The sequence below is a fragment of the Pipistrellus kuhlii genome, unplaced genomic scaffold, assembly GCF_014108245.1.
Source record: "Pipistrellus kuhlii isolate mPipKuh1 unplaced genomic scaffold, mPipKuh1.p scaffold_m20_p_5, whole genome shotgun sequence".
Classification (NCBI taxonomy): Eukaryota; Metazoa; Chordata; class Mammalia; order Chiroptera; family Vespertilionidae; genus Pipistrellus; species Pipistrellus kuhlii.
The window spans coordinates 3,097,711-3,122,952 of record NW_023425551.1 but is presented as its reverse complement, the minus strand read 5'-3'; the positions used below and the strand labels follow the sequence as shown (position 1 = coordinate 3,122,952).

General features: G+C 47.0%; 1 protein-coding gene across 6 annotated transcripts in view; it reads right to left on the bottom strand.

Moving 5' to 3' along the window:
• Positions 1 to 25,242, bottom strand: part of CNKSR3 (CNKSR family member 3) — a 71,940-nt gene that overhangs the window by 11,904 nt on the left and 34,794 nt on the right. For 4 of the 6 annotated variants that reach the window (XM_045573032.1, XM_045573033.1, XM_036413841.2 and 1 more), the window contains 6 exons: positions 18,439 to 18,602; positions 10,859 to 11,061; positions 10,244 to 10,331; positions 6,875 to 6,916; positions 4,246 to 4,365; positions 1,311 to 1,370 (listed from right to left, as the gene is read on the bottom strand). In XM_045573032.1, coding sequence (XP_045428988.1) covers positions 1,311 to 1,370; positions 4,246 to 4,365; positions 6,875 to 6,916; positions 10,244 to 10,331; positions 10,859 to 11,061; positions 18,439 to 18,602 — 677 coding nt within the window. The remainder of the gene's footprint in view (positions 1 to 1,310; positions 1,371 to 4,245; positions 4,366 to 6,874; positions 6,917 to 10,243; positions 10,332 to 10,858; positions 11,062 to 18,438; positions 18,603 to 25,242) is intronic. The other 2 variants (XM_045573034.1, XM_036413843.2) reach the window with 2 other exon arrangements.

Here is a 25,242-nt window from a genome sequence, read left to right as displayed (position 1 = left end):
ACAAGTGTGCCTTTGCCCAAAAAAGGTTGAAAAACACTGGCCTAAAGCAATGTCATTTTCTTACCACAAAAATCAACCGTGTGTCACAAACTCTCATAAAAGTTCACGCCATTTTATTTTATCAAAAGACCTACAGCTGAAGCTCAAAATTCAACACATATTTCCACCAGATTAGAAAGTCCATACCAAACTTCTTCTATTTTAAGAAATTATTTCCTCTTGTCTTAGTTGATTAAACGGTAGATTAATTCCACAGACACAGGCTTCCTTTACACAGATCCTGGAAGCTAGTCAAACACTCTAAGTTTCATATCAATGTCACTTAAAAGCTAGCCATATTATAGGTTGCCAAAAAAAAAAAAAAAAAAAAAAAAAAAAGCATTCACTTAACTCTACTCACAAATTCAAAATGTTTGAAGAGCTATACAAAAAATACCATGCATGTAGCCAAATTTCCAAAAGAAAGGTGACAGTGTACAAAGTCTCTTGCAGTAGAAATAGCCTTGCTCTTCCCTATTCAAAGGATAGGGGGGTGACCTAAATTTCATTATCAAGCCAAATATTATGAAACTAGAGGCCTGGTGCACAAAATTCACACATGGGGGTGGGGGGGCCCTTAGCCTGGCCCTCACTCTCTCCAATCTGGGACCTAGAGGAATCAGGCCTAAACCAGCAGTCTGACATCCCTCTCACAATCCAGTGGCTCCTAACCACTCAACTGCCTGGCTGCCTGATCGCCCCTAACTACCTCTGCCTGCCAGCCTGATGGCCCCTAACCGCCTCTGTCTCGGCCCCTGCCACCATGGCTTTGTCAGGAAGACATCCAGTCTAATTAGCATATTGCCCTTTTATTAGTATAGATACAACTCTATAAAAGGGATCTGTTATGCCAACATCCCAAAATAGTTGCTTTGATGACTCATAAATTTCACTGAACCAAAAAAACACACCACATTTTACACATATGCTTACCAATTCTGTTGAGTGGTTCTCAACAGCAAAGAGAGCATTGTTTTTGTATTCACGCATGAACACTTCCGGAGAGCAAAAGGAACACTGAACACAAGGAGGTGGGGGTAAAAGCTGGGCAAGGCACATGAGCACGAGCAGCGAAGGGCAATTTAAATAATACATTGGCAGCAGCTGGCGATGAGCCGCGTGCACTAGCCACAGACATAAGCCACACGGCACCCACACCCTCACTACAGACAACAAAACAGCAGGCCCGCATCCGAACGAGAAGCGTGGGTCTCTGTGTCTCATCGGTTTAAGCACCCAACAGCTCTTACACGGAACGGACAGGCACTCACATTCTCCGTGGTCCCGGTGATCACGTGCAGCCCATCGTAGGTCGACTTGATGTACATGCCCTGGAGGGAGTCACAAACACATGAGCATTCAGAAACGCAGCCGCAAGTGGGACTTGAACTTATCCAACATTGAAGGCAGGCCCTGCAGAACAATGCTCATTGTCCGGCCTCCTGGAACATTGTGAAACACGACCCTGAGAGCCGTGGGGACCGCTCCGCCAACCAAGACACCATTAAAGCAATCGGAAGCGGCATCTCTCTGATGTGGTGGCTTGGGTCCCAGGCACCCCGAATTCTGCCGTGACTCTGGGGACTTGGAAGGAATCTTCTCAGCCCCGCAGCGTGAATAAGGCTTTTCAGATGAGGACGGTTCCCTCCTGACCACCTTTGTCAGCGACACAATATAGCCGGTTACACCGGAGATCAGCAGTCGTGGCAGGGGACTGCTCATGCCACTCACAGCCCAGACCAGGATTATGAACGAAGATGGTCACTAACACTTCAGGGGGAGTAAACGAGAAGCAGGCACCCTTCGTTTTTAAGATGCATATTCTCCTCCCTCAAGGGCCTGCTAGGCACTCTCAGAAATAATTTGCCATGTCATTGAGGAGGCCACATTGCTGCAGTTTGACATGTCCATTATAAAAATGTTCGTTAAACTTTTTAAAAATGTATACTCCTATTGATTACACTGATTTCAAAGAGGAAGGGAGAGGGAGACAGAGAGAGAGACAGAAACATCAATGATGACAGAGAATCATTGGTTGGCTGCATGCCCCCGACTGAGGATGGAGCCTGCAACCCAGGCATGTGCCCTGACTCAGGAATCGAACCGTGACCTTCTGGTTCTTAAGTTGATGCTCAGCCACTGAGCCACTCAGTAGGTTGGGCTACTGAGCTTTTATAAGGTGGGGAAAGAGAGCAGAAAGCTGATTGGACAAAGAGTACTGGCTCACGCTGGTATCAATACCACCACAGCGTAGATCCTGCCAAGAAATCATTTGGACCCTGAACTCACCCACACCCTCTCCAATGAGAACCTCCGCAAATATGACACCTTCAGGGTTCTCCCCACTCCTCCTTCTGGTTGCTTTCATCCTCAGAGTGAGCAGCTTCTCCCTACATGCGGTACTCCTCTGCCCAGGGCACATGCTGTAACTGAACCATCTGAAATGGCCACTCCATTTCTGCCCACTCGGGCCATGACTGTTTCATGTGCCTATGAACTGCCCCCTGAGAAGCCTTCCCTGCCGTCTGTTACAAACCACCCCTCACTCTGGAGGCCGAGCAGTCTCCGTATACCCAGCTCTACTTACTGAAAATGAGCGCTTGTCCATGCTGGGCTGCCTTTGGTTTTTTGTCTGAGAGCAGAGACTGCCTTGATATCTCTACACAGCTGCTAGGCACTCTCCCTCCTCCTCCTACTCTCCTCCTCCTCCTGCTCCTCCCCATTCTCCTCCTCCTCCCTCTCCCCCTCCACAGCAGCTACAGTAGCCATAGCCACCCACCACGGCACCTGTACCAAGTGCCTGGCACTCAGCAGCCATCATCTGACTTAATGCCTTCAACAACCCCGTTATTATTATTATTCTCTTTAGACCGATGAGGACACCGCCATATAAAGAGATCCACATCATTTGAGGGTTCGTGTTAGACCCTGACTGAAAGCTCTAAGCTCACCAATGGGCCTCACAACTTCTTCACTTAACTTCAGCACACTAATCACATGGGCTGCACACCAGGGACAGGGCAATCTGGTGTCCAGGCACTGAGCTAGGTAGCCAGGTGTGAGCCTGTGTGTCTTCTTGGGGCCTGGTGTTGTAGAGCTCAGACAGGACTGGTGAAGCATTTCTGAGTGTTGTTTTGTGTGTGTGTGTGTGTGTGTTTTTAAATATATTATTATTGATTTTAGATAGGAAGGAAGAGGGAGAGAGAGATAGAAACATCCATGACAGAGAATCATGGGTCGGCTGCCTCCTGCAAGTCCCCCAATGGAAATCAAGCCCGCAACCCAGGCATGTACCCTTGGCCAGAATCGAACTAGGGACCTTTCAGTTCACAGGCCAATGCTCTATCCACTGAGCCAAACTGGCGAGGGCTCTGAGTGTTTTTTTTTTTAAGCATTTATTTATTTATTTATTTATTTATTTATTTTTACATATTTTATTGATTTTTTTTTGCCCCCCTCCCTCCCACACATCCCCTCCCTCCCCAGAGTTTTATGTCCATTGGTTGTACTTATGAGTGTTTTTTAAGAGTCATTCCTTCCACGCAGCCTCCCCGCTCCTCCGTCTGCTTTGCACCCAGAGACCATCTTTCCTCTGTGACTGCTGCTGTCTATGTCCTTGCATTGCTAAGTCCTGAACATAAAGCTGCGGAGACAATTCTTCCAAGGTCTGAGTGGGCAGTTTTAAACTTGATTCACTTTTATTTACTTCTAAATTTTTACTTATTACATTGATTGCAGTGAGACTGGCCCAGATGAACACGTGTGGATTTCGACGCTATAAGTCTGTATATTGCACCATGTGCTCACCTCCCAAAGCCAGATCTTATTTTATACTCTGAAGACACAAAACCTACCCAACAGGTCAAGAAGGCAAATGCCTAGCAACATGATGGAAGACAGTCTTGCCCAGTGGTCGGCAAACTCATTAGTCAACAGGGCCAAATATCAACAGCACGACGATTGAAATTTCTTTGGAGAGCCAAATTTTTTAAACTTAAACTTTTTCTAACGCCACTTCTTCAAAATAGACTCGCCCGGGCGGTGGTATTTTGTGGGAGAGCCACACTCAAGGGGCCAAAGAGCCGCATGTGGCTTGTGAGCCGCAGTTTGCCGACCACAGGTCTAGTTGGACTCTATTGATAGTGAGCGCCGGGGGCACCATGAAAGGCTTTAACGTGATGGCGTGACTGCGGTCGGCGTGCTTACCAGGCCTTCCCCGGGCCTGATGTTCGGCAGGTGGACTTCCTCCAGGCACGCACACTGGCTCATGACAGGGTCCGTGGTCGAGCGGATTGTTTTGTCACAGATGCCATTTAAAACCTTGACCTGGAATTGGAGAGGCAAAGCGTCAGGAAAGGCTCAATCGTTAACCAGGTTCGCCTGGAGCTGAATTTTAAAGCAACGAGCTCCACCTACAATCCTTAGCTCTGGTTGGCAATCATTTCGACAACCGCTCCACGAACGCATGGCCCTTTAACTCCCTGTGTGTCACCCTCTGTGGGAATGTGCCCCTCTCAGCTCTGCCTCGCGGGGGCAGCTTTCATGCTGTCTCATTTACAACCACTCAGGCAGCAGCTGGCAGGAGCCCCCTGTTGCTGGCTGAGAATCATCGATTCCCAGCCCTCTGTAACTTTTTAGTGATCATTCGCATTCTTTGCATTCCACATATTGACAAGGCCCAAGTCGCTTTACCTGCACCTGTTTTATTTTCATCAGTTTTGTTTTTCAAAGCAGTTCTCGGTTTACAGAAAAAACTGAACAGAAAGTGCAGAGTTCCCCCATATTTCCTTTTCCACCCAGCTTCCAATAGTTCTATTACTCTAGTATAAATAATAATAAGATATTATTAACATCTTGCATTAGTGTGTTACATTTCTTGAAGGTTATTATCCAATATGGAGAGATTATGATGAGCTCAAGTCCATAGTTGACACGAGGTTCTCTTTTGTGCTGTACAGGTCTGCGGGTTTTGACAACTGTATAGCATCCTGTACCCACCATGACGGTATCATACAGAATAGTTTCTCTGCCCAAAAAATTCCCTGTGCTCCACCTCATCATCTCTCTCCCTCCCCCCCATCACGAATCCCTGGCAATCCCTAGTTTTTTTCAGTTTCCATGATTTTGTCATTTCCAGGATGTCAAATAGAATTGCACAGCCTGTGGCCTTCTCAGACTGGCTTCTTGCACTTAGGAACATGCATTTAAGGTCTCTCCCATCTCTCTTCATGGTTTGGGAGCTCATTTCTCTTTATTGCCGAATACTCTTCAGCAATAAATTGCCCGGATGGACCACTGGACACTTTGTTTATCCCTTTAGCTACTGCAGGACATCTCGGTTGCCTCCAAGCTTGGGCAATTCTGAACAAAGCTGCTATCACCACATTCTGTGCAATTTTTCGTAGATGTGTTTCATTCTTTCAGATAAATACCTAGATCACAGGGTTAAGAGTATGTTTAGTTTTGTAAGAAACTGCCAGGCTGATTGCCAAAGTGGCTGGAGCCCTTTGCATTCCCAGCAGCTACGGGGGAGGGTTGCTGTTGTTCCTCATGGTTGCCAGCATTTGGTGGTGTCGTGTTTTGAACTTTAGCTACTCTACTCCGTATATGGTGGTGTCTTGTTTTAATTCTCAGTTCCCTAATGTTGGACATCTCTCCCAATACTTCTTTGCCAGCCATATATCTTTTCTGATGAGGTGTCTGCTCAGATCTTTTGCTCACTTTTTAACTGCATCGTTTGTTTTCTTATTATTGAGTTTTGAGGATTCTTTGTGTATATCTGATTTTTAAAATATTTTTTCCGGCCTGGCACTTACCTATCTTTTCCTTCTCTTGTTGCATTTCATGGACAAGAGTCTTAAATGTTGATGAAGTCTAACCTCGTCAATTTGGTTCATGCATTTGGTGTCGTACCTTAAAGCTTCATCGCCAAACCTCAGGTCACCTAGAATGTCTCCTGTTCCTTTTCCAGGAATTTTATAGTTTTGGGTTTTAAAATCAGGTCTACGATCTTTTTTGACGGTGGCGGTGCTCGCATTCTTTGAATGCCAAACACTGACAAGGTGACATTCTGGAGACAATGGGCGGATCCCTAGTCAACAGTCTCCAGGCAGAAATCACAGCGGGCACGTGTGGGCACTCCCCCCCAATCAGATCCATCTATCCTTTCAAAATCAAGCAACCAAAACAATCAGGAAATTCCAAAGAGTGATTCGTTTTTTTCCACGGGGGAGAATCCAACAACTGACACTTTTTTAATTCCTCCAATTTGTTTAGCCTCCCTATTTATGAAGAATATATTTATAGCAGCTTCATTGCTGAATTCCTCAACATCAGTAGGAGCAATTCCTTATCAAAAGAGCACAGGCCAGCTCATGTCAAAAGGAGGAAACGATGATGAATAGTTACGAAATGCCATTAAACAGCCACGGCACATCCCCCGTTCGGAAGGCTTGTGCCAAGAATTTTTTTTGTTTGTTTTAATCAAAACCGTCCTCAAGTAAAATTGGCAGATCGGTTTCGCCCTGATTAACAGACTAGCCATCAGTTTAATTAAACCTCACACGCATGAAATGCTCATGGGGAAAAAACAAAAAGCAGAAGAGCGACCCCAATATATCCAAGTGCAGCACAGGAATTTGCACAGTAGTTGGTCTGGTTGTTAAGTAACTTTTATTCTTCCCTTTCCATCTACATGAATAGACCCATATCCCGAGAGCCAGTATTTCAAAGTATATCCTGAAGTAACGGACCACAATGCACTTGCTTTAATTCCTGTAGTTCTCACTGTTTGGGGAAAGAGAATGTTCCAGTAACTTTGAGAACATATACTTACCACGGATAGAACTTTATCCTCCATTTCTGCTACGAGACAATCCTAAAGAAGAGAAGAAGAAAAATGAAAACTAAATACAAGAATTAAAATTTGACTAAATCTGTTGGCTTAAGCGATCTAGATATTTTTTGGTCTCAAGACTGTCCCCGCAATGTCCCCCACCCTGCAGCCTGAGCAATCCTGAATGGACAGGAGGCCGAACGGAGGACAGACCTGGATGGAGTGGCCATTCGACTTCTCCTAAGGCTCTGCTCCATCCTGACCCAGCGGCCTTATCAACCCGAGGACCCATCTGACTGGTGAATTAACCTGAAAACCTACAAAATCACTGGGCTGAGACCCACCTGCTGGCCAGGCCAGGCGGAGAGTAGGCCAGAAGCCAAGGTCCACAAAACCTGACGAAGACTCCCCGATGTGACCCTGGGGCTCAGCTAGCACAGGGCCAACAGCCAGGCGTCCTTAGCGCTGGGCCTGCCTACGAGAACAGCTTTCAAGTAAGGGCTCAGCCACCCCAGTTTATTTTAAGCGCCACTGAGATGACATCAGATGGTTCTGTCCCTCAACAGATGCGAAGGGTTCAACAAAGCATTCATGTACCCCGGTGCCAAAAATGTGGTCTGGAGGTATGCTACTAATGACGTTCAATCGAGAGCCGGAACGCCAGGCATTGTTTACTCAGCTTTAGAACAAAAGACCTGAAGCGGCATGGACCGGGTGAGCTGATTGTAGGAACCGCCGCTGTCCCGTCCAGAAGCAGCCAAAGCGAAACGCTCTCCACGGCTACAACCCGCTGCGGCCCAGGACTCCGGCTAGGAGGCCCGTGCACGCCGAGGAAAGGGAGACCAGCCGTCCTTCCTGCTCTCAGCGCCGTGAGTATAACCCCGGGCTGGGCCTTCCAGGGCACATGCTGGCTGCCTCCTGTGCACGGAGGATATCAATCACCTCTGAGGGGATCATCAACTTCCTTCAATCACAAAGTCATTTTGGGTCAGGCGGGAGTAGGGATGGAAAGAGCTAGCAGTGTCTGCACTAGGTCAGTGGTCAGCAAACTGCGGCTCGCAAGCCACATGCGGCTCTTTGGCCCCTTGAGTGTGGCTCTTCCACAAGATACCACAGCCTGGGTAAGTCTATTGTGAAGCGGCACTTCAGGGAGAAGCCTGCCTGCACTGTGTTCACGCCATCTGAGCCAACCCTAATAAAGGAGTTCCCCTAGAATCCTATTTCAACCAATAGGACTGAGGCTTTCCCCATCCAATTGGAGCTGCACAACTCTGACCAACCAGAGCAGCTTTACTCTGACCAATCAGGACAGTGCAAACTGATCAAACTGTGAGAATATGGAGTCCTCATTTGCATGAAGACAGACCAATCAGAGACCAGGGACAGGGACTTCTGTCTATATAAGCCAGCTCCTCTCTGGCTCAGGAGAGTGTACTTTCCTTTCCACCAATGACTGCACGCTCTTCCCTCGCTGAGCTGAAACACCAAAGATGTCTCCATGGACAGGAGGGGAGCAGGCCACAGCAGAGTAGACTGGCACAGAATGCAGCAGCTCGGCAGGGCACAAAGCTGAGCTGTCTAGCCAGATAGGGCCCTGGCCCCAAGGCTGCCTCACGGCCCTGCTGTATCACAATTGAGCTGTTTTACACTAAATAGTTTTCCTTCTTCATCAAACCCAATTCGGGGATCCCTATTGGCAATGAATTGTCACCAACAATCATCGTTTGACACACTCGTGAGCAAAACGTTCCCCTTTGCTAATTACTATGTTTAACTTTGACTCTTACACGGTCATTTTCATTGATCACAGGTAAATTCTTTAAAAAATCAAAATAGGAGACAGAATATAGGGGGAGAGGGAAGCAGAGAAGAAAAAGAAAGCTGAAGGTGTCAGAGAAATAAATGTCTTCCACACCACGAATGCCAGGACGGAGTGCCTAATGCACCACAAGTGGTATCAGACTGGTTTTGTCAAGATGACTTTCCACATCATAAAACAGAGCCGAGACTCAGAGCTCCTTCTACAGTGCTGAGCTCCTGTCAAAGAACATGGCCTCAATGAAAAGTGAAGCCACATGTGCCTTAAGTTCAATGGCTGCCAGGACTGGACCTCAAACAGCTGCCCGTGCAAAGCCAGACTTCACTCTCCATGTTCCAGGAACAAAAAGGAAGCGCCTGGCCCTTCAGAACTGCACCTGTCACATGACACAGGCAGCGGGGGGGGAAAGGACATTCTTTACTCTTTGCCAAATCAGCGGTGGGAACTAGTGTGGGATCAGAATTTTGGAAACAAATGAAACGCGAAAAAAAAGAACAATCTCTTCTTACATTTTATAGCCTCCATTCCATTCAAAAATATTTTATGGTGTCTGCTAGGTGCCAGGGAAAAGCACAAGAAGTGACCTTATGCCCTGGCCGGTTTGGTTCAGTGGATGGAGCGTCGGCCTGCAGACTGAAGAGCCCCGGGTTCGATTCCAATCAAAGGGCATGTACCTTGGCTGCGGGCACATCCCCAGTGGGGGGTGTGCAAAAGTTAGGTGATCGATGTTTCTCTCTCATTGATGTTTCTAACTCTCTATCCCTCTCTGTAAAAAGTCAGTAAAATATATTTAAACAACAACAAGTGACCTTGCGAGCTGATGGTCTCATGAGATTTTTTTTTAAAGTTTGGGTCACAGAAACTAGTTAAGTTATAGGTTGATACCAATCTCCCTGGCCCTAGGCCTGGCCAATGAGTTGTGAGTGAAATGGACACGTGTCATTTCCAAACCAGAACATTCGTCAGTGTACAATCCTCCAAGGGCCACTGTCTCTCTGCCCGGGGACCAGGAACATGAGATGCTGGTTATTCTGCCAGCCTACGTCCTCAAGTGAAGAGCATCGGAGCAGCTCCCCAAACTGACCCCTTTGGATCTGGATAATCGGGAAATACATGCTGAGGTTGGGGATTCTTTGTTACTGCATCCTAACCTAGCTCATCCATCCTGACTGGTAAACCCAACCATCAGGGGTCAAAACGAAAAGAAGACTCAGAACAAAGATTATTGTGAAATGTAATGACTCCAGAATTTCTATCTGGGAAAAAAAATTAAGTGCTCAAACATTTTAGAGAAAGTACAGGACCATTTGCTCAACTATTTGGAAAGAAGAGAAGGTAATCTTTGAGGTAAAAACCGCTGGTTTGGTTACATTTTCAGAAACCATCTACTCAATGCCTCTAATGGAAAGGCCTTCATCTCTCCCCAATTCTGACGGGGGAAATGGAGAGAGAGAAAGCATGATACCTCATACCTGCACGGAACCCTCTGAAGAAGAGGGAAAGGGACAGGGGAGGAAAAGCTGGTTAGGAGGCCCCAGCCAGGCACTGACCTTCTGGACTGTGGTGGTCAGGTCCAAGCACAGCTGAATGATTTTGTTCTTCGTGACTGACAAGTCAGTGATCCCTGTAAATGGGGCCCTAGAAAGCAAAAAATATTCCCTTTTAAAAAGTGAGGGGGGGGGGGGGGGGCCCCACTGGGATCCCGCACTATGCCGACAAGCAGAGAGCCTCAACAAGCTGGCTTAAATTGTGTGTTGTGTAACCATTCCTCTCACGTAACACACAATCAGTTCTCTGAATAGGAAACAGAGAAGTGCTAGACAAAAAAAAAAAAAATTAAAAATGAGCCAAGAGAATAAATGTCCCTTCAGAAGTCAACCAACAGCCTTCACATGACCGAATAATCATTAATGTTTAACGTCTGTGAAACACACCGTTAGCACAGTTTCGCTCTTCTGTAAGCTGGGTTAATTTGTCCCTCCCAGTCACTTCCCAGTAACTTCCAAAGGGGGGCTGGAGACCCCCACTGACCCCGCAGGCCTGCAGAGGCCCCTCCTGCACGTGGAAGGCCAGGGGCAGGGACGGTGGCTCATGCTCCTAAGACGAAGCACAGGCCTGTCCCCTCGGGCCCTCCTCTCACAGGACGTCAAGCAGCCACAACTCACCGGTCCAGCCAGGACAGCAAGGCCTTGGCCGCGCCGATGAGCTCCACCACGGACGTCAGGAACTCGTTGGGGGGCTTGCGGGACGTGTTCCCGTCGTACGCGGGGCTTTTCCGCCGGCTGCTGATGTAATTCTGCAAGTTGTGGGAGGACGCGCGCAGTTTCAGAACCAGGTTCTTCATGTTGTCGGTTTCAAGGCCGTAATTCTGTGGGAAATAAAACCAGACAGGTTGATGCAAGACAATGAGCCATGCCATCATAGCGCGAAAGCGCACGGAGTGACCCGGATCACTCCTACAATGGCCACAGAGCCCTCCGTCGTTTACCCACAGCGCTGACCTCACCTGCAATGGCCACACGGTCCCTCCCACAGCCTGCTCTTGCCTCGGGGACTTTGTTCTTGCTAGTTCCTCTCTCAAAATGCTCTTTGGACAAATCTCGGCAGGGACAGGCCCCTCTCACTAACATCCAGATTAGCCCAGCCAAAGTCGGTTTGGCTCAGTGGATAGAGCATCGGCCTGCAGACTGAAGGGTCCAGGGTTCGATTCCGGTCAAGGGCATTTCCCTTGTTGCCGGCACATCTCCAGTAGGGGGTGTGCAAGAGGCAGCTGATTGATGACTCTCATCGATGTTTCTAACTCTCTATCTCTCTCCCTTCCTTTCTGTAAAAAATCAATAAAAATATATATATATTTTTAAATTAGCCCTAACATCCCCGCTCTTCTTTGAGGCTCCCAGGACTATCTAGAGCAGACCTCCCAACCTACTGCCATTGGGAGTCCGATGACTGGGAGGAGGATTCTGTCCACAGCAGGATGTTTAGCTGTCCTATACTCACTACATAGCAGCAGCAACCTGGTCCCCAGTTGTAACAACCAAAAATGTCTGCAGACACTGCCAAATACCCCTCAGATAGGGGATAGCGCCTCCCCTCTCCCTTCTCTGAACCCTCTGATTGGCTGCGCCATCCTCAGGGAGGCAGGATCCCTGAGGGCAGGGCTGTGTGCAGCTCCCCAGGGCTCCCCAGCCCAGCAGCCAGGAAAGCAGGGCCCGTAGATGCATTTCCACCAGAGGACACTCTCCCAGGAGCAGAGCAGCACTAACTGAATGTCAATTCGCCTGAAATGCAATTTCCGTCCCGGGAGCCTCTGTTCTTTCTGAACGATGCCCCACTGACTTGGGTGCTTTAAAAAAAAAAAATCAATTTCATAGGACAATATTGCCTAGACTCCCTGGCTGATAAAAAGCAAATTCCAGGAAAACACCATATCCATCCGATACGGCTCCAGCAGGAGTGGGGAGAGGAGCTTCTGTATTATCATCTGTTTAATCATTTTAACGAAAAAGTGGAGACCTTTCTGGGGTACATAACACTGTGTCAACCGCAGCCCAAGGCAAGAGCCGGTGCTGTTTCACCATCGGGACCAATACCATGGCCCACGGGACGGGACCTCCTGTGCCAGGAACCGGGCTAAGCGTTGGACAAGAATAATCCGAGGTACACAGGCTGTGCCAGTGGAAATGATGTTTTCTCTGGGGGACAGAGACATTAAATAAGTTGGGCAGTTACACTGCTAACCAGTGGTAGGGGTGGGGTTCGAACCCGCGCAATCCGGGCTGAGGGGACGAGCTTCTGGTCGCGATGCTGTTTGCCCCCCTTTCACACTCCTGTCCAAGGAAGAGCAAAGCGATCACACAGAAAACTGGACAAGAAAAAAGGACAGCCGAAACCGGTTTGGCTCAGTGGATAGAGCGTTGGCCTGTGGACTCAAGGGTCCCGGGTTCGATTCCAGTCAAAGGCAGGTACCTTGGTTGCAGGCACATCCCAGTAGAGGGTGTGCATGAGGCAGTTGGTGGATATTACTCTCTCACTGATGTTTTTCTAACTCTCTATCCCTCTCTCTTCCTCTCTGTAAAAAAAAAAAAAAAAAATCAATTTTATACACACACACACACACACACACACATATATTTTTATTTTTTTTTTAAAGAAAAGAAAGAAAAAAGGGACAGTGCCAGTGATCCTAGATCCAGCTCTAACCAATGAGCTGGTGAACTCACCCATTCTCTCCTGCCCTGCCCCACCCCCTCTACTGTGTCAGAGGCTTCCTTTAGGCAGCCAGGCCTCAGCCTTCTGGAAGCCAGCAGGCACGCTCTGGATCTGAGCAATGCTTTTGTCCCCCGATCAGACTGTCCCTTAGCCTCTCCTCTCTCGCAGCCCCAACCCCTTCCGCTCCAGGAGAGCCATGTCTTAAGATCACGATAAACAAAGCATAATATACCGGGGAGCTCTTTTTCTTTTTCTTCTTTTTTCTTTTTTCAGGATGAACAATGGTAATAACAATAACAGCAAGGCTTTACCTTAATGAAAACTTGAACTAGCTTTTATTTAATGTTTCAATATATGTTGCTTCCTAGTCGAATAAAAAGTATTTTTTATTTAGATAAAAATCTTGAAAAAGGGTTAAGTACCAATGCAAAGAAAGAAACACACACACACACACACACACACACAAAACTCCCAGATCCATGAATTAAAAAACTATTTTGCAAACCTTAAAAATACACCATAAATGTCACAATAAAAATGAGTGCTCTGCATTAACAGTAATGTTCTACCAGAACTTTCCATTCATTCATTTCCCCCTCACTATCCTTCTCTAGAGACTCGCACATGAAATTGTCCTTGGACAGAGAAGACAGAAATGAAAAGATGGACTTGCACGTGGCTTTTCAATTCAGAGAATCAGGCTCACCGGCGAATGGATAAAGGGCCGCCGGACACAGCTGGTCCCAGAGGGCAGGAGAGGATCACTGAAGGGAACTGTCCCTCGTTCAGTCAATTACTCAGCTGCCATCTCACAGCAAGCCTTCGGAACTAAAAGCAGGAAAGCCTGCTTTCTGGTGACCCTCAATTCCTGGGAACGTTCACTACCAACACAACCGTTACTTCTTGAACTCTCAGGGGATTAAATGCATGTGGGTGCTGCAAGAAGCTTTAAACCTCCACCTCCTACAAACCCGCCACATATAATATTAAAATAGCTGCTTCTTATTAACTGTTCTTCTCATTGCCACTCCATTTGCTGGTTCTTTCTATTTTTCAAAAAAAAAAAAACAAACAAAAAAACAAGCAATGAGACTGGAAGGATGAATCCATGTGCTATAATAAAAAATATTTTTTAAAAGAAGGGAGGAAGGAGGGGCTAAGTTAGGCAGGGAAATTCCTCCCCCACCACCCCTTCCCACCATAACAAGAAAACACACTGATGGTATCAGTTCAACAGAACTTCTGCTGTAGAGGCAGGACCGGGAAAGGGGTATTGACTAAAGTGCCCCACAATGAGAGGCAGAAAAGGAACAATTTCTCAGAACAGACTTGATTATTTTCACTAATCTTTTCCCTAAAACCTGTCTCCTTCAGAAACTGCTTGAAGATAAGGTGTCAAGAAAATACAAACGAGGCAGGAGAGGAAATAAGCCTCCCAAAGTCTACACACGTACTAAAAACTCTCCCGAGTTGTCACTTCATCTGAAGTTGGCGTTCGGGGCCATTTCCTGGTCTGGCAGAGACACACAAGGCAGATAAAACAAAACAGACAGATGCTCACTCTGCTGGTGCCTTAGATTGTATACATTCCAGGGAAGAGAAATATTTTATTTAAAATATATTTTTATTGATTTTAGAGAGGAAGGGAGAGAGAGAGATAGAAACATCAATGAGGATAATCATTAGTCAGCTGCCCCCTGCACGCCTACTACTAGGAATGGAGCCCGAAACCCAGGCATATGCCCTTGACTGGAATCGAACCTATGACCCTTCAGTTCGCAGGCCAATGCTCTATTCACTGAGTCAAACCAACTAGGGCAGGAAGGGAGATGTTAACACAACTTGTACCTTCTTTTCCTATTCCCACTTGTTCTGTCCATGATCTAACATTCTTGATTAAGGAGTGTCAGAAACATCCAATCAAAACCATCTTATTGAGTTGAGCTAATTAAATTACAAACTAAGAAATATACTTTAATAAGCTCACAAGAAAGATCAAGTTAAAACCAACTGCGAGCAAAGATTACTCCTCCTGCATGATTTCTCCCCAGAGAAAGAGGTACTGTCTTTTAACGATTTGAGTCAATGATGACCAATAAATAATCTTAAGGGTACAGAGCGCGCAGACGCACCCTGAGCGAGGAGATGCATTACAGCTGTTTCATTTAATCACACATGTAGGTGGCATCACTTAACAAATGCACTAATTCCAACTTTGTCCACTTTCTCAGCTACATCAACAACAAAAAAGATACATCTATCCCTGCCTTGGTGTTCAGGCAACTAGGGTCTGGTTGATTGGGAAAGAAAATGGGGTACAATTGCACATCATTTATTCTCCATCACACCCTCCAGATCAACGCTATTCCACAGAACAATCTCCAGCAATCTCAGTTCTCTCTCTGCACTGACCAAGCACGGCAGCCAGTGGCCACATGAGCTACCGAGCACTTGGCGTGTAGCTAGTGCGACGGAGGAACTGCATTTCATTTCATTTTAATTGAGAGTCATGTGGCGAACAGCTACCCTACTGGAAAGAGCAGCCTGTCCCCGCTGCCCACTGCCCTGGGATAGAAGGAGGAACTGGGCTCAAACTCTAGTTCAACCCTAGGTTGTGGCCCTGATTCTGTCTCATAATCCAAGTCTCTCCCCCAAGTCCCTCCAGCCCACCAAGGTCAACGCTCACAAAGGCGGTTTCTCTCCTCGCTCTCCCCCCAGGACCAGCTATTTGTGGGCCGTGTATTCACTGGTGTTGGAATCCTAACCAGTAGCTGGTCCCTATTCTAGGTTCCTATCCATTTTATATGCCCTTTTCTCTCCAAAACTTTCTAACGGCTTTGTTTTTTCTTCCCATCCCCCCCCCCTTTCCTTACTCTAATTCTATTCATTTCCTGTCCATCATAACATCAACATCCGCCAAACCACGTTTACATAAAAACCCCTTTTATGACACCAGAGCCAAGTGTAAGTACACATGAACTAACTGGCCGAGGGAGGAATGATTCAAGGCAAAAAAATGATCGCCAATGTATAGATTTTAAGTGGATTAAGGTTGTGAATGGATTCACGGTGTAAATGGATTAAATAGATGATATAAGGAATATATTCACTGCCATGAGGATATTTGAAAAGGAGATGATCTCAAGAAGAAATGATAGTTGAGTCAAACTCTCTAAAACCCTCTCCCCAGCCCAGAAATGACCCATCCACGGGAGGCCTCCCTGAGCCTCGGTCAGACGCATCCCTGGCGCCCGGCACACCAAGCATGGCCAGAAGGAGTCTGAGGCCAGAAATTTGTCTACAAAGGAAATGAGAAGGAAATTGTAGGAGATAAAACACAGCTTTAGGTTCTGGCGGGTGGCCAGCTTTGTTCCTTCCAGTCCAACGGCTGAAGGGGTAGGGGAAGGGGAACAGCGGGGAGGCAGCTGTTTTGTTGATTATCGCCCTTTCTGGGCCTCAGTCCCCGTCCTCCTTCCTTTTCTCACTGCAGAGTCCGCGGTAGTTTCCCTGGCCCGCGGGCCCCACCGCAAGGCAGAGAAAGATGGTTCAAAAGAGCAAGCCCGGCTGACGTGGCTCAGTGGTTGAGCATCGACCTATGAATTGGGAGGTCATGGGTTCAATTCCCAGTCAGGCCACATGCCCGGGTTGTGAGCTCAATCCCCAGTGTGGGGCACGCAGGAGGCAGCTGATCAATGATTCTCTCTCATCATTGGTGTTTCTGTCTCTCTCTCCCTCTCCCTTCCTCTCTGAAATCAATAAAAATAAGAGAGCAGAGAAGACTGAAATGCGCTGTTCCAGGAAAGCATAATCAAAGTGAACTCAAGCATGTTTCACTGTGTTAATATAAAAAATGCAGTTTTAGGACTCTTAGACGTCTTCTGGGCAGTGCAAAAACACACTATCCACGGCCCATCCAGGGGGGCAGGGAGAGAAGACACCCCGTTTCCCTGGAGACCCCAGCGTGAGGGGGAGCAGCAGGGCCAGGATCAGAGGGCAGGGAGCCCGCCCCCAGGCCAGCTCTCGCCCGCTTGGCCGCGGCGTCTCCCTCGTGGCGGCTCATTTATCAGATAACTTCCCCGTTACTTCTCTAAACAAGAGCAGCGCATCTCCCAGCAGGAGACAGGGCTCTGTCCATTTTAAGCCAAAGAAGACGCCGAGGCAGCGCGTGTTATATAATCAGCGGAGCGCAGGCCCGGCTGGCCACGGCCCGGGCAGCACATTCTTTCCCTCGGTGATGTCATTGTATATCCCCCTGGCCCGGCTCCGAGCCCTGCTACCCACGCCTGCATGCGGCCGGCCTGTGTAAACCCTGCATTCTTAGGTGGCACCAGGACAGATAGACCTGGACCCCAGCCCGTGGGAGCCCGTCTGCAAACCCAACGCCCTTGCAGGTGTCCGCAGCCCACACCACGGAGCCACTCCCACGGCCACAGGTGTGATGAGGAGTCAGATCCTGGCAGGACAGAACTCAGGCACAGACGGTCTAGCCAGAGCCCAGTCATCTGGGACAGTGGCCGGCAAACTCATCAGTCCGCAGAGCCAAATATCCGCAGCACAGCGATGAAAATTTCTTTGGAGAGTCACATTTTTTAAACTTAAAACTTCTTCTAACACCACTTCTTCAAAATAGACTCGCCCAGGCCGTCGTGTTTTGTGGAAGGGCCACACTCAAGGGGCCAAAGAGCCACCTGTGGCTCGCAAGCCATGGTTTGCCCACCACTGATCTGGGAAATTTAGCTGCCATTTCATAGTGATTATTACACCCACAGGCATCAGTTACTTAAATATCACAAATGCCTGTGCGGAATAAAAATGCCTTCTAGGGGAACAAAAACAGACATGGAAATCAGAAGCCTTGTCATTGCAATTTAGTAGACATTTTCTTTCAGGACCATCTCTCTTTTTATTCTTATAAAAGATTTAAAAAATCAGACTAAAGGAGTTTTTCAGTAACAGGCACAGTTTTCCTATAAAGGACAAGGTAGTCTTTTAGGCTTTGGGGGATCCATGGTCCCTGTTATAAATACTCAACTGCCCTTATGACATAAAAGCAGGCACATATTATACTTAAGTGAACAGGCATGGCTGTGTCCCAATAAAACTTTATTTACAAAAACAGACATGGACCAGATTTAACTCTCAGGCCCCAATTTTCCAACTCTTAATCTGGAAAATGATTTCTTTTCTTCCAACTCACATCAATGAATCATTAAGAAGATAACGGCCTGACAGGTGTGGTTCAGTGGTTGAGCTTCGACCTATGAACCAGGAAGTCACAGTTCCATTCTCCATCAGGGCACATGCCCGGGTTACAGGCTCAATCCCCAACAGGGGGTGTGCAAAAGGCAGCCGATCAGTGATTCTCTCTCATCATTGATGTTTCTATCTCCCTCTCCCTACCTCTCTGAAATCAATAAAAAAATATATAATTTTTTACAGATGATGATAAGCTCAATGGCAAACAATGGAGATGTAAGAGAACAAAGTTCTATAGAATATCACTCCAGTACAGATCACCTTTTCCTGAACTAACCAGTGCACAGAGAAGGTCCACCGCCTCCAACACCAGCTCCTGGTGTCCAATCCGAGTGACACCCAGCTCCTCGAGATCCTGATGGGCGATCCGCAGCAGCTGCTCGCCGTTGATCTTCTCTCGCTCAAACTTGTGGACGTACTGCTGCAGGCAGTCATCTAAGCCTGCCGGGAAAGCAGAGGAGGTCATCAGGGTCAGGTGAGCCTTTTCTCCAAGAAGTCACCCATCATGCTCCACTATTCCACTGCCCATATACCATGTGTGCCACCTGAGGGACACATACCAAGTGTGGCCTCACTTTCTCATCTCAGACAGATTTTAAAGGTACAGCTTCAAGTTTCCAAAGAAATCCAGTTCAGTTATATGACGGTTACCTTTCCATCCCCTTTCAACTAAAAGAATAAACACTCACCCCCTGAGGACGCACAGTGCCAGTTACCTGCATTAGACACGTGTGTGACTGTTCGCTAAGCAACTCTACTTTGGGGACTCCCTCTCTCTCCCGGCCCATGCGATCCCAGCGGGCCTGCCAATCAAGATGTTTTGCCACAGTATTTCATCTACCAGCCAGGATTGGGTTCTGGGATGACTATATGACTCAATAGGAACCAATGAAAATCTTCCTTGATATTTGATATATCTGATGATAGAGGCTCTTTCTTCCTTTCCAAATGGAAGCCATAAGGACACAACCTTGGGGATACTGGTATTTTCTAGAAATAAATCCATGTGTGAGAGAGAGAGATACATGCCTGTGCCTTACAACTGAAAAACTTCTGATGAAAACAGAATCCAGCAGTGACACCAAAGAAAGGCAATGGTAAATGGGTTAGCTTAGGGGGATTCTCCAGGCCAAATAATACTGCCAACAGGGTTGCATTCCAATGTTCTTATATAATGATTAAAATACGTAAGCCAAGTAGAACTTGGGAATCTTTATTCCTGGACAGAAAACTCTCTGCTCAACTTGTGTTAATGGTTTTGCTGAAATAAAATTTTACCAAAATTGGCTGAACTAATAACAAAAGCCATCTAGTGTTTTATCCCAACACAAAGGATAAAAACTCAATTTAACTAGAACAATGAATATGAAAGGCATGCTGCTGTCCCCTCCCTGCCACACACACACACACACACACGCTCTGCTATGTGTGTCCTCTCTGGACTAGAAAGGTAGACAAAAATCTAGCACTTACTTCGGGCAATACTAAAGTTTGCTGTCTTTTCTTTTCTTTATTGATTAAGGTATTACATATGTGCTCTTATCAACCTATTGTCCTCCACCTCCCACCCCAACTAATGCCCTTACCCCCCTGTTGTCTGTGTCCAAAGTTTGTGGGTCTTAAAATCTAATGTGCCTCTAAACAGGCCTCTCTGCCCCACAAACTTTCCCCAACTGCCACCTGATAAGATAAAGGAAGAGGAACAATTTCCTGATAACCCTTTGGGGCTATTAAATATAGAAAGAAGAGGTAAGAAACAATGAATTTTATGGTAACCAGATGAGTTGTCATTCCTCTCTGAAATGACATCTGTCTAGCACCGTGGTCAGCAAACTGTGGCTCACAAGCCATATGCGGCTCTTTGGCCCTTTGAGTGTGGCTCTTCCACAAAATACCACAGCCCGGGCAAGTCTATTTTGAAGAAGTGGCGTTAGAAAAAGTTTAAGTTTAAGAAATGTGTCTCTCAAAAGAAATTTCAATCATTGTACCGTTGGTATTTGGCTCTGTTGACTAATGAGTTTGCAGACCACTGGTCTAGGACTCCATCACACTGCAAGCGAGGTTGGAGACATTGATATAAACTTTGCTCCACTGGGACCACCTTGAGCCACAAGTGGTCTCCATGACATGTGAATGGAGCAGTTGTGGAGGCCACGCAAGTCAGCAGGCATTTATGACGATACTCCACCTGGGCCGCAGGGGCTGGGTCTCAGCATCTGGGGCCATCCAGGGCGTGGACAGAGGGGCAGCATCCATCAGCAGCAAGCAGCTGTGACAATGACCGAGGGGAAAGGAGAGCCTCCCGAGAACTCTATGGCCACACACAGACGTCTGAAGTAGGGTTCATGGATGCTGTATAACCTATCCACAGTCACAGAGCTTACTAGATGCCAAGAGAAGGATTTTTATAGCCAAGTTTTCTTCAGCTTCATGCAGAAGAAAAGAGACTGACTTCAAATCAAGGTCTATTCGGCAAGGTCAAAGCCTTTTTGCATTCTACCCAGACAGGGTTATAAAAACTCCTCTCCAACCATCTTCCTAAATAAGCAGTAAGAATCACAGTATCTTAGAGTCACTTAGAAGGTACTTCAGAGCTCAATGAGTCTAAAAAGCTGAGAAAGTATGGACCATAGACTAATTCTTTTGAGTTTTATCCTAAATCACTTAGCCAGTTCTAAGCCAGATCATGACCAATATCCCACACTCATCTGAGTCAAGATGTTCTCTTCCTTTGCCTATTGTGATGGCTGAATTGTGCCTCCCCAATATTCTGATGCTGAAGTCCTAACCCCCAGGAACTCAGAACATGACTATTTGGAGATAGCATCTTTAGAGAGGAAACTACATTAAAAAGAAGTCTTATGGATGGACCCGAATCCAATATGACTGGCATTCTTATAAAAAGAGGAGACACACAGAGTGAAGACCATGCGGGGACACAGGGAGAAGACGGTCGTCTGCAAGCCAAGGAAAGAGGCCTCAGAAGAAACCAGCCCTGCTGACTCCTTGATCTCTGACTTCCGGCCTCCAGAACAACAAGAAAACAAATTTCTACTGTGTCACCTACCCGGTCTGTGGGGCTTTGTTATGGCAGCCCTAGCAAGCCAACATAAACCCAGGAACATTTTCATTCCTATCCACCCACATGTGATCAGCTCTTCCCTAAACGAAATAAACAAGGTCCAATGGCCAACTGAATTGCAACTTGTGTTCACTGTGCCAAACAACTTTCATGTGCAGAATAAATTAGCCCGTTATAATTAAACGGAAGAAACCATGTACAATGGGAGTTCATTAAACTTCACCCCTGAATAATAAGAAGTAGAAATAAAGATAAGGCCAGATTTCTCTTTCTACTCATTGTGAAAAGTTTCACTGAAGAGGCAGCATTTCAGATGTAGCTTTAGAGCAATGAAGGAAATAGTGTAGACACAGAAGAGAGGTTGAGATGGGAGAAGGGATGAGGATTCCAAATAGGATGAAGGGTGCAAAGGATCAGAGGTTGAGAACCGACAGATACAGAACATTTCCCCCAAAGGGGGCCAGACTCTCTTCAAGGGCTCTGAGGGAATATGATCTCTTCTCAACTAACCAAACCCTCTCCGACATGCAGGAGAATTACCAAGCAGAAACCACCCTTTGCTTCCCACCCAAAAACAGAATCCAGGGTGAGCTAAGACTTTCCTCTCCCGGGACACATAGATGAATACACTAGCTTTTAAAGAGTATCGCCCCTGGTTTCATTATTCCAATATGTTATGGCCTATTGTTCGGTTATCCTATTGTTTAAAATACAATTAAACATTTATAAATAACTGAATCAAACTATTATGCAGTCCCACAAAGAAGGGAAACTAAACCCCAATTTCAAGTAAACTGGGTTTTAGCATCTACAATAAACCCGACACCTTACCTATTGGCCTATTGGCCAGTTCTTTTGCTTTCTGTAAAGGGAACGTACAGAAAGCCCAGCAGGACAGGGAGAAACACATAATTAAATAAAAGGAAATTGAACACATTCCATTGACACACATGTAGTTAAGCAGATAATTCCATGTGAAAAGAATCATGACGTAGAGGCTCCCACAGAACGGGAGCCAGTGAGAGGGCCCGGACTTCCTCCACTGCCACAGCCTGGCTGCACATAACCCTCCACTCCCAAAGCCCTCCCAAATGCAGAAAGGAAAACAATGCTTATGATTATGAAAGACACCGTCTTCTGATTTATATCAGAAAATGGCAGGGCAGCAACCAAGAGCCTGAATACCAACCTCAGCCCCACGTCTTGCTAACAGGATTCCCTCAACGGCCTCCTTTGTAAAAGAGGGGCAATAACACCACCTGCTCACATGGATCTGTAACAAAAATCAAATGGTGAGCCTGAGGGGCGTGGCTCACAGTTCGATTCCCAGGCAGGGCACAGGCCAGGGCTGCAGGCTTGATCCCCGATGGGAGGCATGCAGGAGGCAGCCGATCAATGATTCTCTCTCTGTCACTGACGTTTCAATCTCTCTCTCCCTCTCCTTCCTCTTTGAAATCAGTAAAAAAATATTTAAAAATGAATAAATAAAACGTACACCAAAGAGCCGAAGGCCGGAGTGACCCCCGCAGCCTAAGGTGCCGCGTCCTCTCCAGGGCACCAGCCTGGAGCAAAGGCAGGCGAAGGACGCAGCGGCCTGCATCTGGTGGAAACGGGGGACTTTCGCCTCAGCCCTGCAAAACTGATGTCCAAACAACTTCCAACGTCTTTCATGCAAAATCCGATGGGATTGATAGAGCGTACCAAATACTGTGAGTGAGAAGGGATCAGGTGTTCTGAGATGTAGAATTAAGAGGGAAGCTAAGCATACAAAATGAGAGCTATTATAGCAGCGAAAGGTGAAATGTCACTTACTGCGTGGCAGATACCTTTCCAGAACCGATGTAAATAAATCCCGTCACCTCCCTAATGTCCCCACATCAGTGTCCCACTTTGGAGATGAGGGGCTGAGGCACAGAGAGGGGAGGTGACCTGCCCAGAGCCACACAGGACCAGGGCTCACACCCACGGGGACTGGCACCGGGGTCTCTGCTCTTCACCTCCAGACACTGCCCGAACATCCTCCAATGCAGGAGTTCACAGATGTCCCCTTAACTGACCCAAGGAAAGTAGAGTTTTATGTACCAGGAAATCGCACAAATCAATAAGCTGACTTTGTTTACTGCCCATCATGGCCATCAGAAATTTTAATGGCCATGTGAACACCACTGGGTCAAATGAGAACATTAAGAAACTGGGGATACCAGCTCCTACATGGGGAGCATGTTATCAACAAACAGTCTGCAGCTTTCGGTGTACCACACTCCTCAGGCACTCTCTCAAACACAGGGGAGACTGAGGGACTCTGCTTTCCCCCCAGGAAATCTGGATGGAATTCTCTTGTAGCCTCTTCACTCTTGAATGTGGCCCTAGAAACCGGTGCTTTAGGCCAGAGGTGAACAGCCAGGGTAGTGATACACCAATAAAATTGGCAGCCTTTAAAGGATTAATTATCTGTGGAATTCACAAGCCTCTCCGCCTATAGTTCCCAAAGTTATTTTCCAAAAGCCTGAATTTAGAAAAAAAACACGTTTTCTGTATGCCATTTGCAACCCAGAAAATGACAAAGGCAGAGAGAAGCAGTACTCTGAACGAGAGAGAGAGAGAGAGAGAGAGAGAGAGAGAGAGAGAGAGAGAGAGAGAGAGAAGTCACTGTCAGTGCAGGTGCACACCTACCTGTATGTCCCGAGGCTACACAAAAAGAAAAAACAAACCCTGCCTGCGATCCGCTCCCAAAGTACAGAGCAGTCCACTCACTCGGCTCATGTACCGACTTGCATCCTCCCACCAACAAAGACGAACACAGCACCTGCCCCACGAGAGCACGCTCCAGCACGGATGCGGCCACACCGGGAAATACCAGGAGACTGGAGGGCCCACGCTCCACAGCCCGGGCCTCTGGCTTTGCCCCGAGACAGTGAACTGAGAACGCCATGAAGGAAAACTTGTGGCGGGAAGGGACGACGAGGAAGGAAGGAAGATGTATTATGGAGCTATTCCCCTCCATTTTTTTCATTGTTTCTTTCACAGAGGGTTAGAAAGTCTGGAGTGCTGCTCCATGAAAAGGAGTGAACCAAAGAGAACGGGGTGGGAAGCAGGTGCAGGACAGCAAGGAGGGAGGTGAAGCTTGGAGAGTAAATGCAGGTTAGAGGGCTCCTCTGCTTCCACTGAGAGCTCAAAGGGCCTGGACAATCATTACCAAGACCAGTCCTTAGGCGAAACAACAGGCACCGAGACCTTTTCCATGAACGTCCCACCCCACCCTCACCACCACCACCACCACCACCACCCAAAACTCAAGGATATTTCACTCCAACCACCTCCATCCTCTCACTTCCCTGTTTCTTGTTTTAGAGAGGCATGGCAACACCAACCAAACAAAAGCTTTCTGCTTGGGAGTTCTAAAAAAAATGAGATTTCCCCAGAACAAAGGTTTATTTCCATCTGAGTCAGCTTCGAGATATATACATATTTAGCATCAACAAGACACTACCCTCCAGCACTTGTGGGAGGGGGACCTATGAACTCTTTCGGGGAGTCCCATGAAAACTATGGTCAGGCCAAAACTGGTTTGGCTCAGTGGTAGAGCGTCGGTCTGCGGACTGAGAGGTCCCGGGTTCGATTCCGGTCAAGGGCATGTACCTTGGTTGCGGGCACATCCCCGGTGGGAGGTGTGCAGGGGGCAGCTGGTCGATGTTTCTCTCTCGTCGACGTTTCTAGCTCTCTATCTCTCTCCCTTCCTCTCTGTAAAAAATCAATAAAATATATTTTAAAAAAAGAAAAAAAAGAAAAGAAAAGTATGGTCAGTAGGTGGTCCTGATGCGGGCCCACTGACAGAATGACATTCTCTTCTCATGAGCTTCACTACATCCCTTTAGTCATCCAAGCAAAAACCATGGCTCATATTCCTAAGAGGGGATTTCGCATGAGTCGTATGCCTGATAGAACATCACACACCTGGGATGATATTTTTCTATTAAAAAGCAGCCATTTCATTTGAAA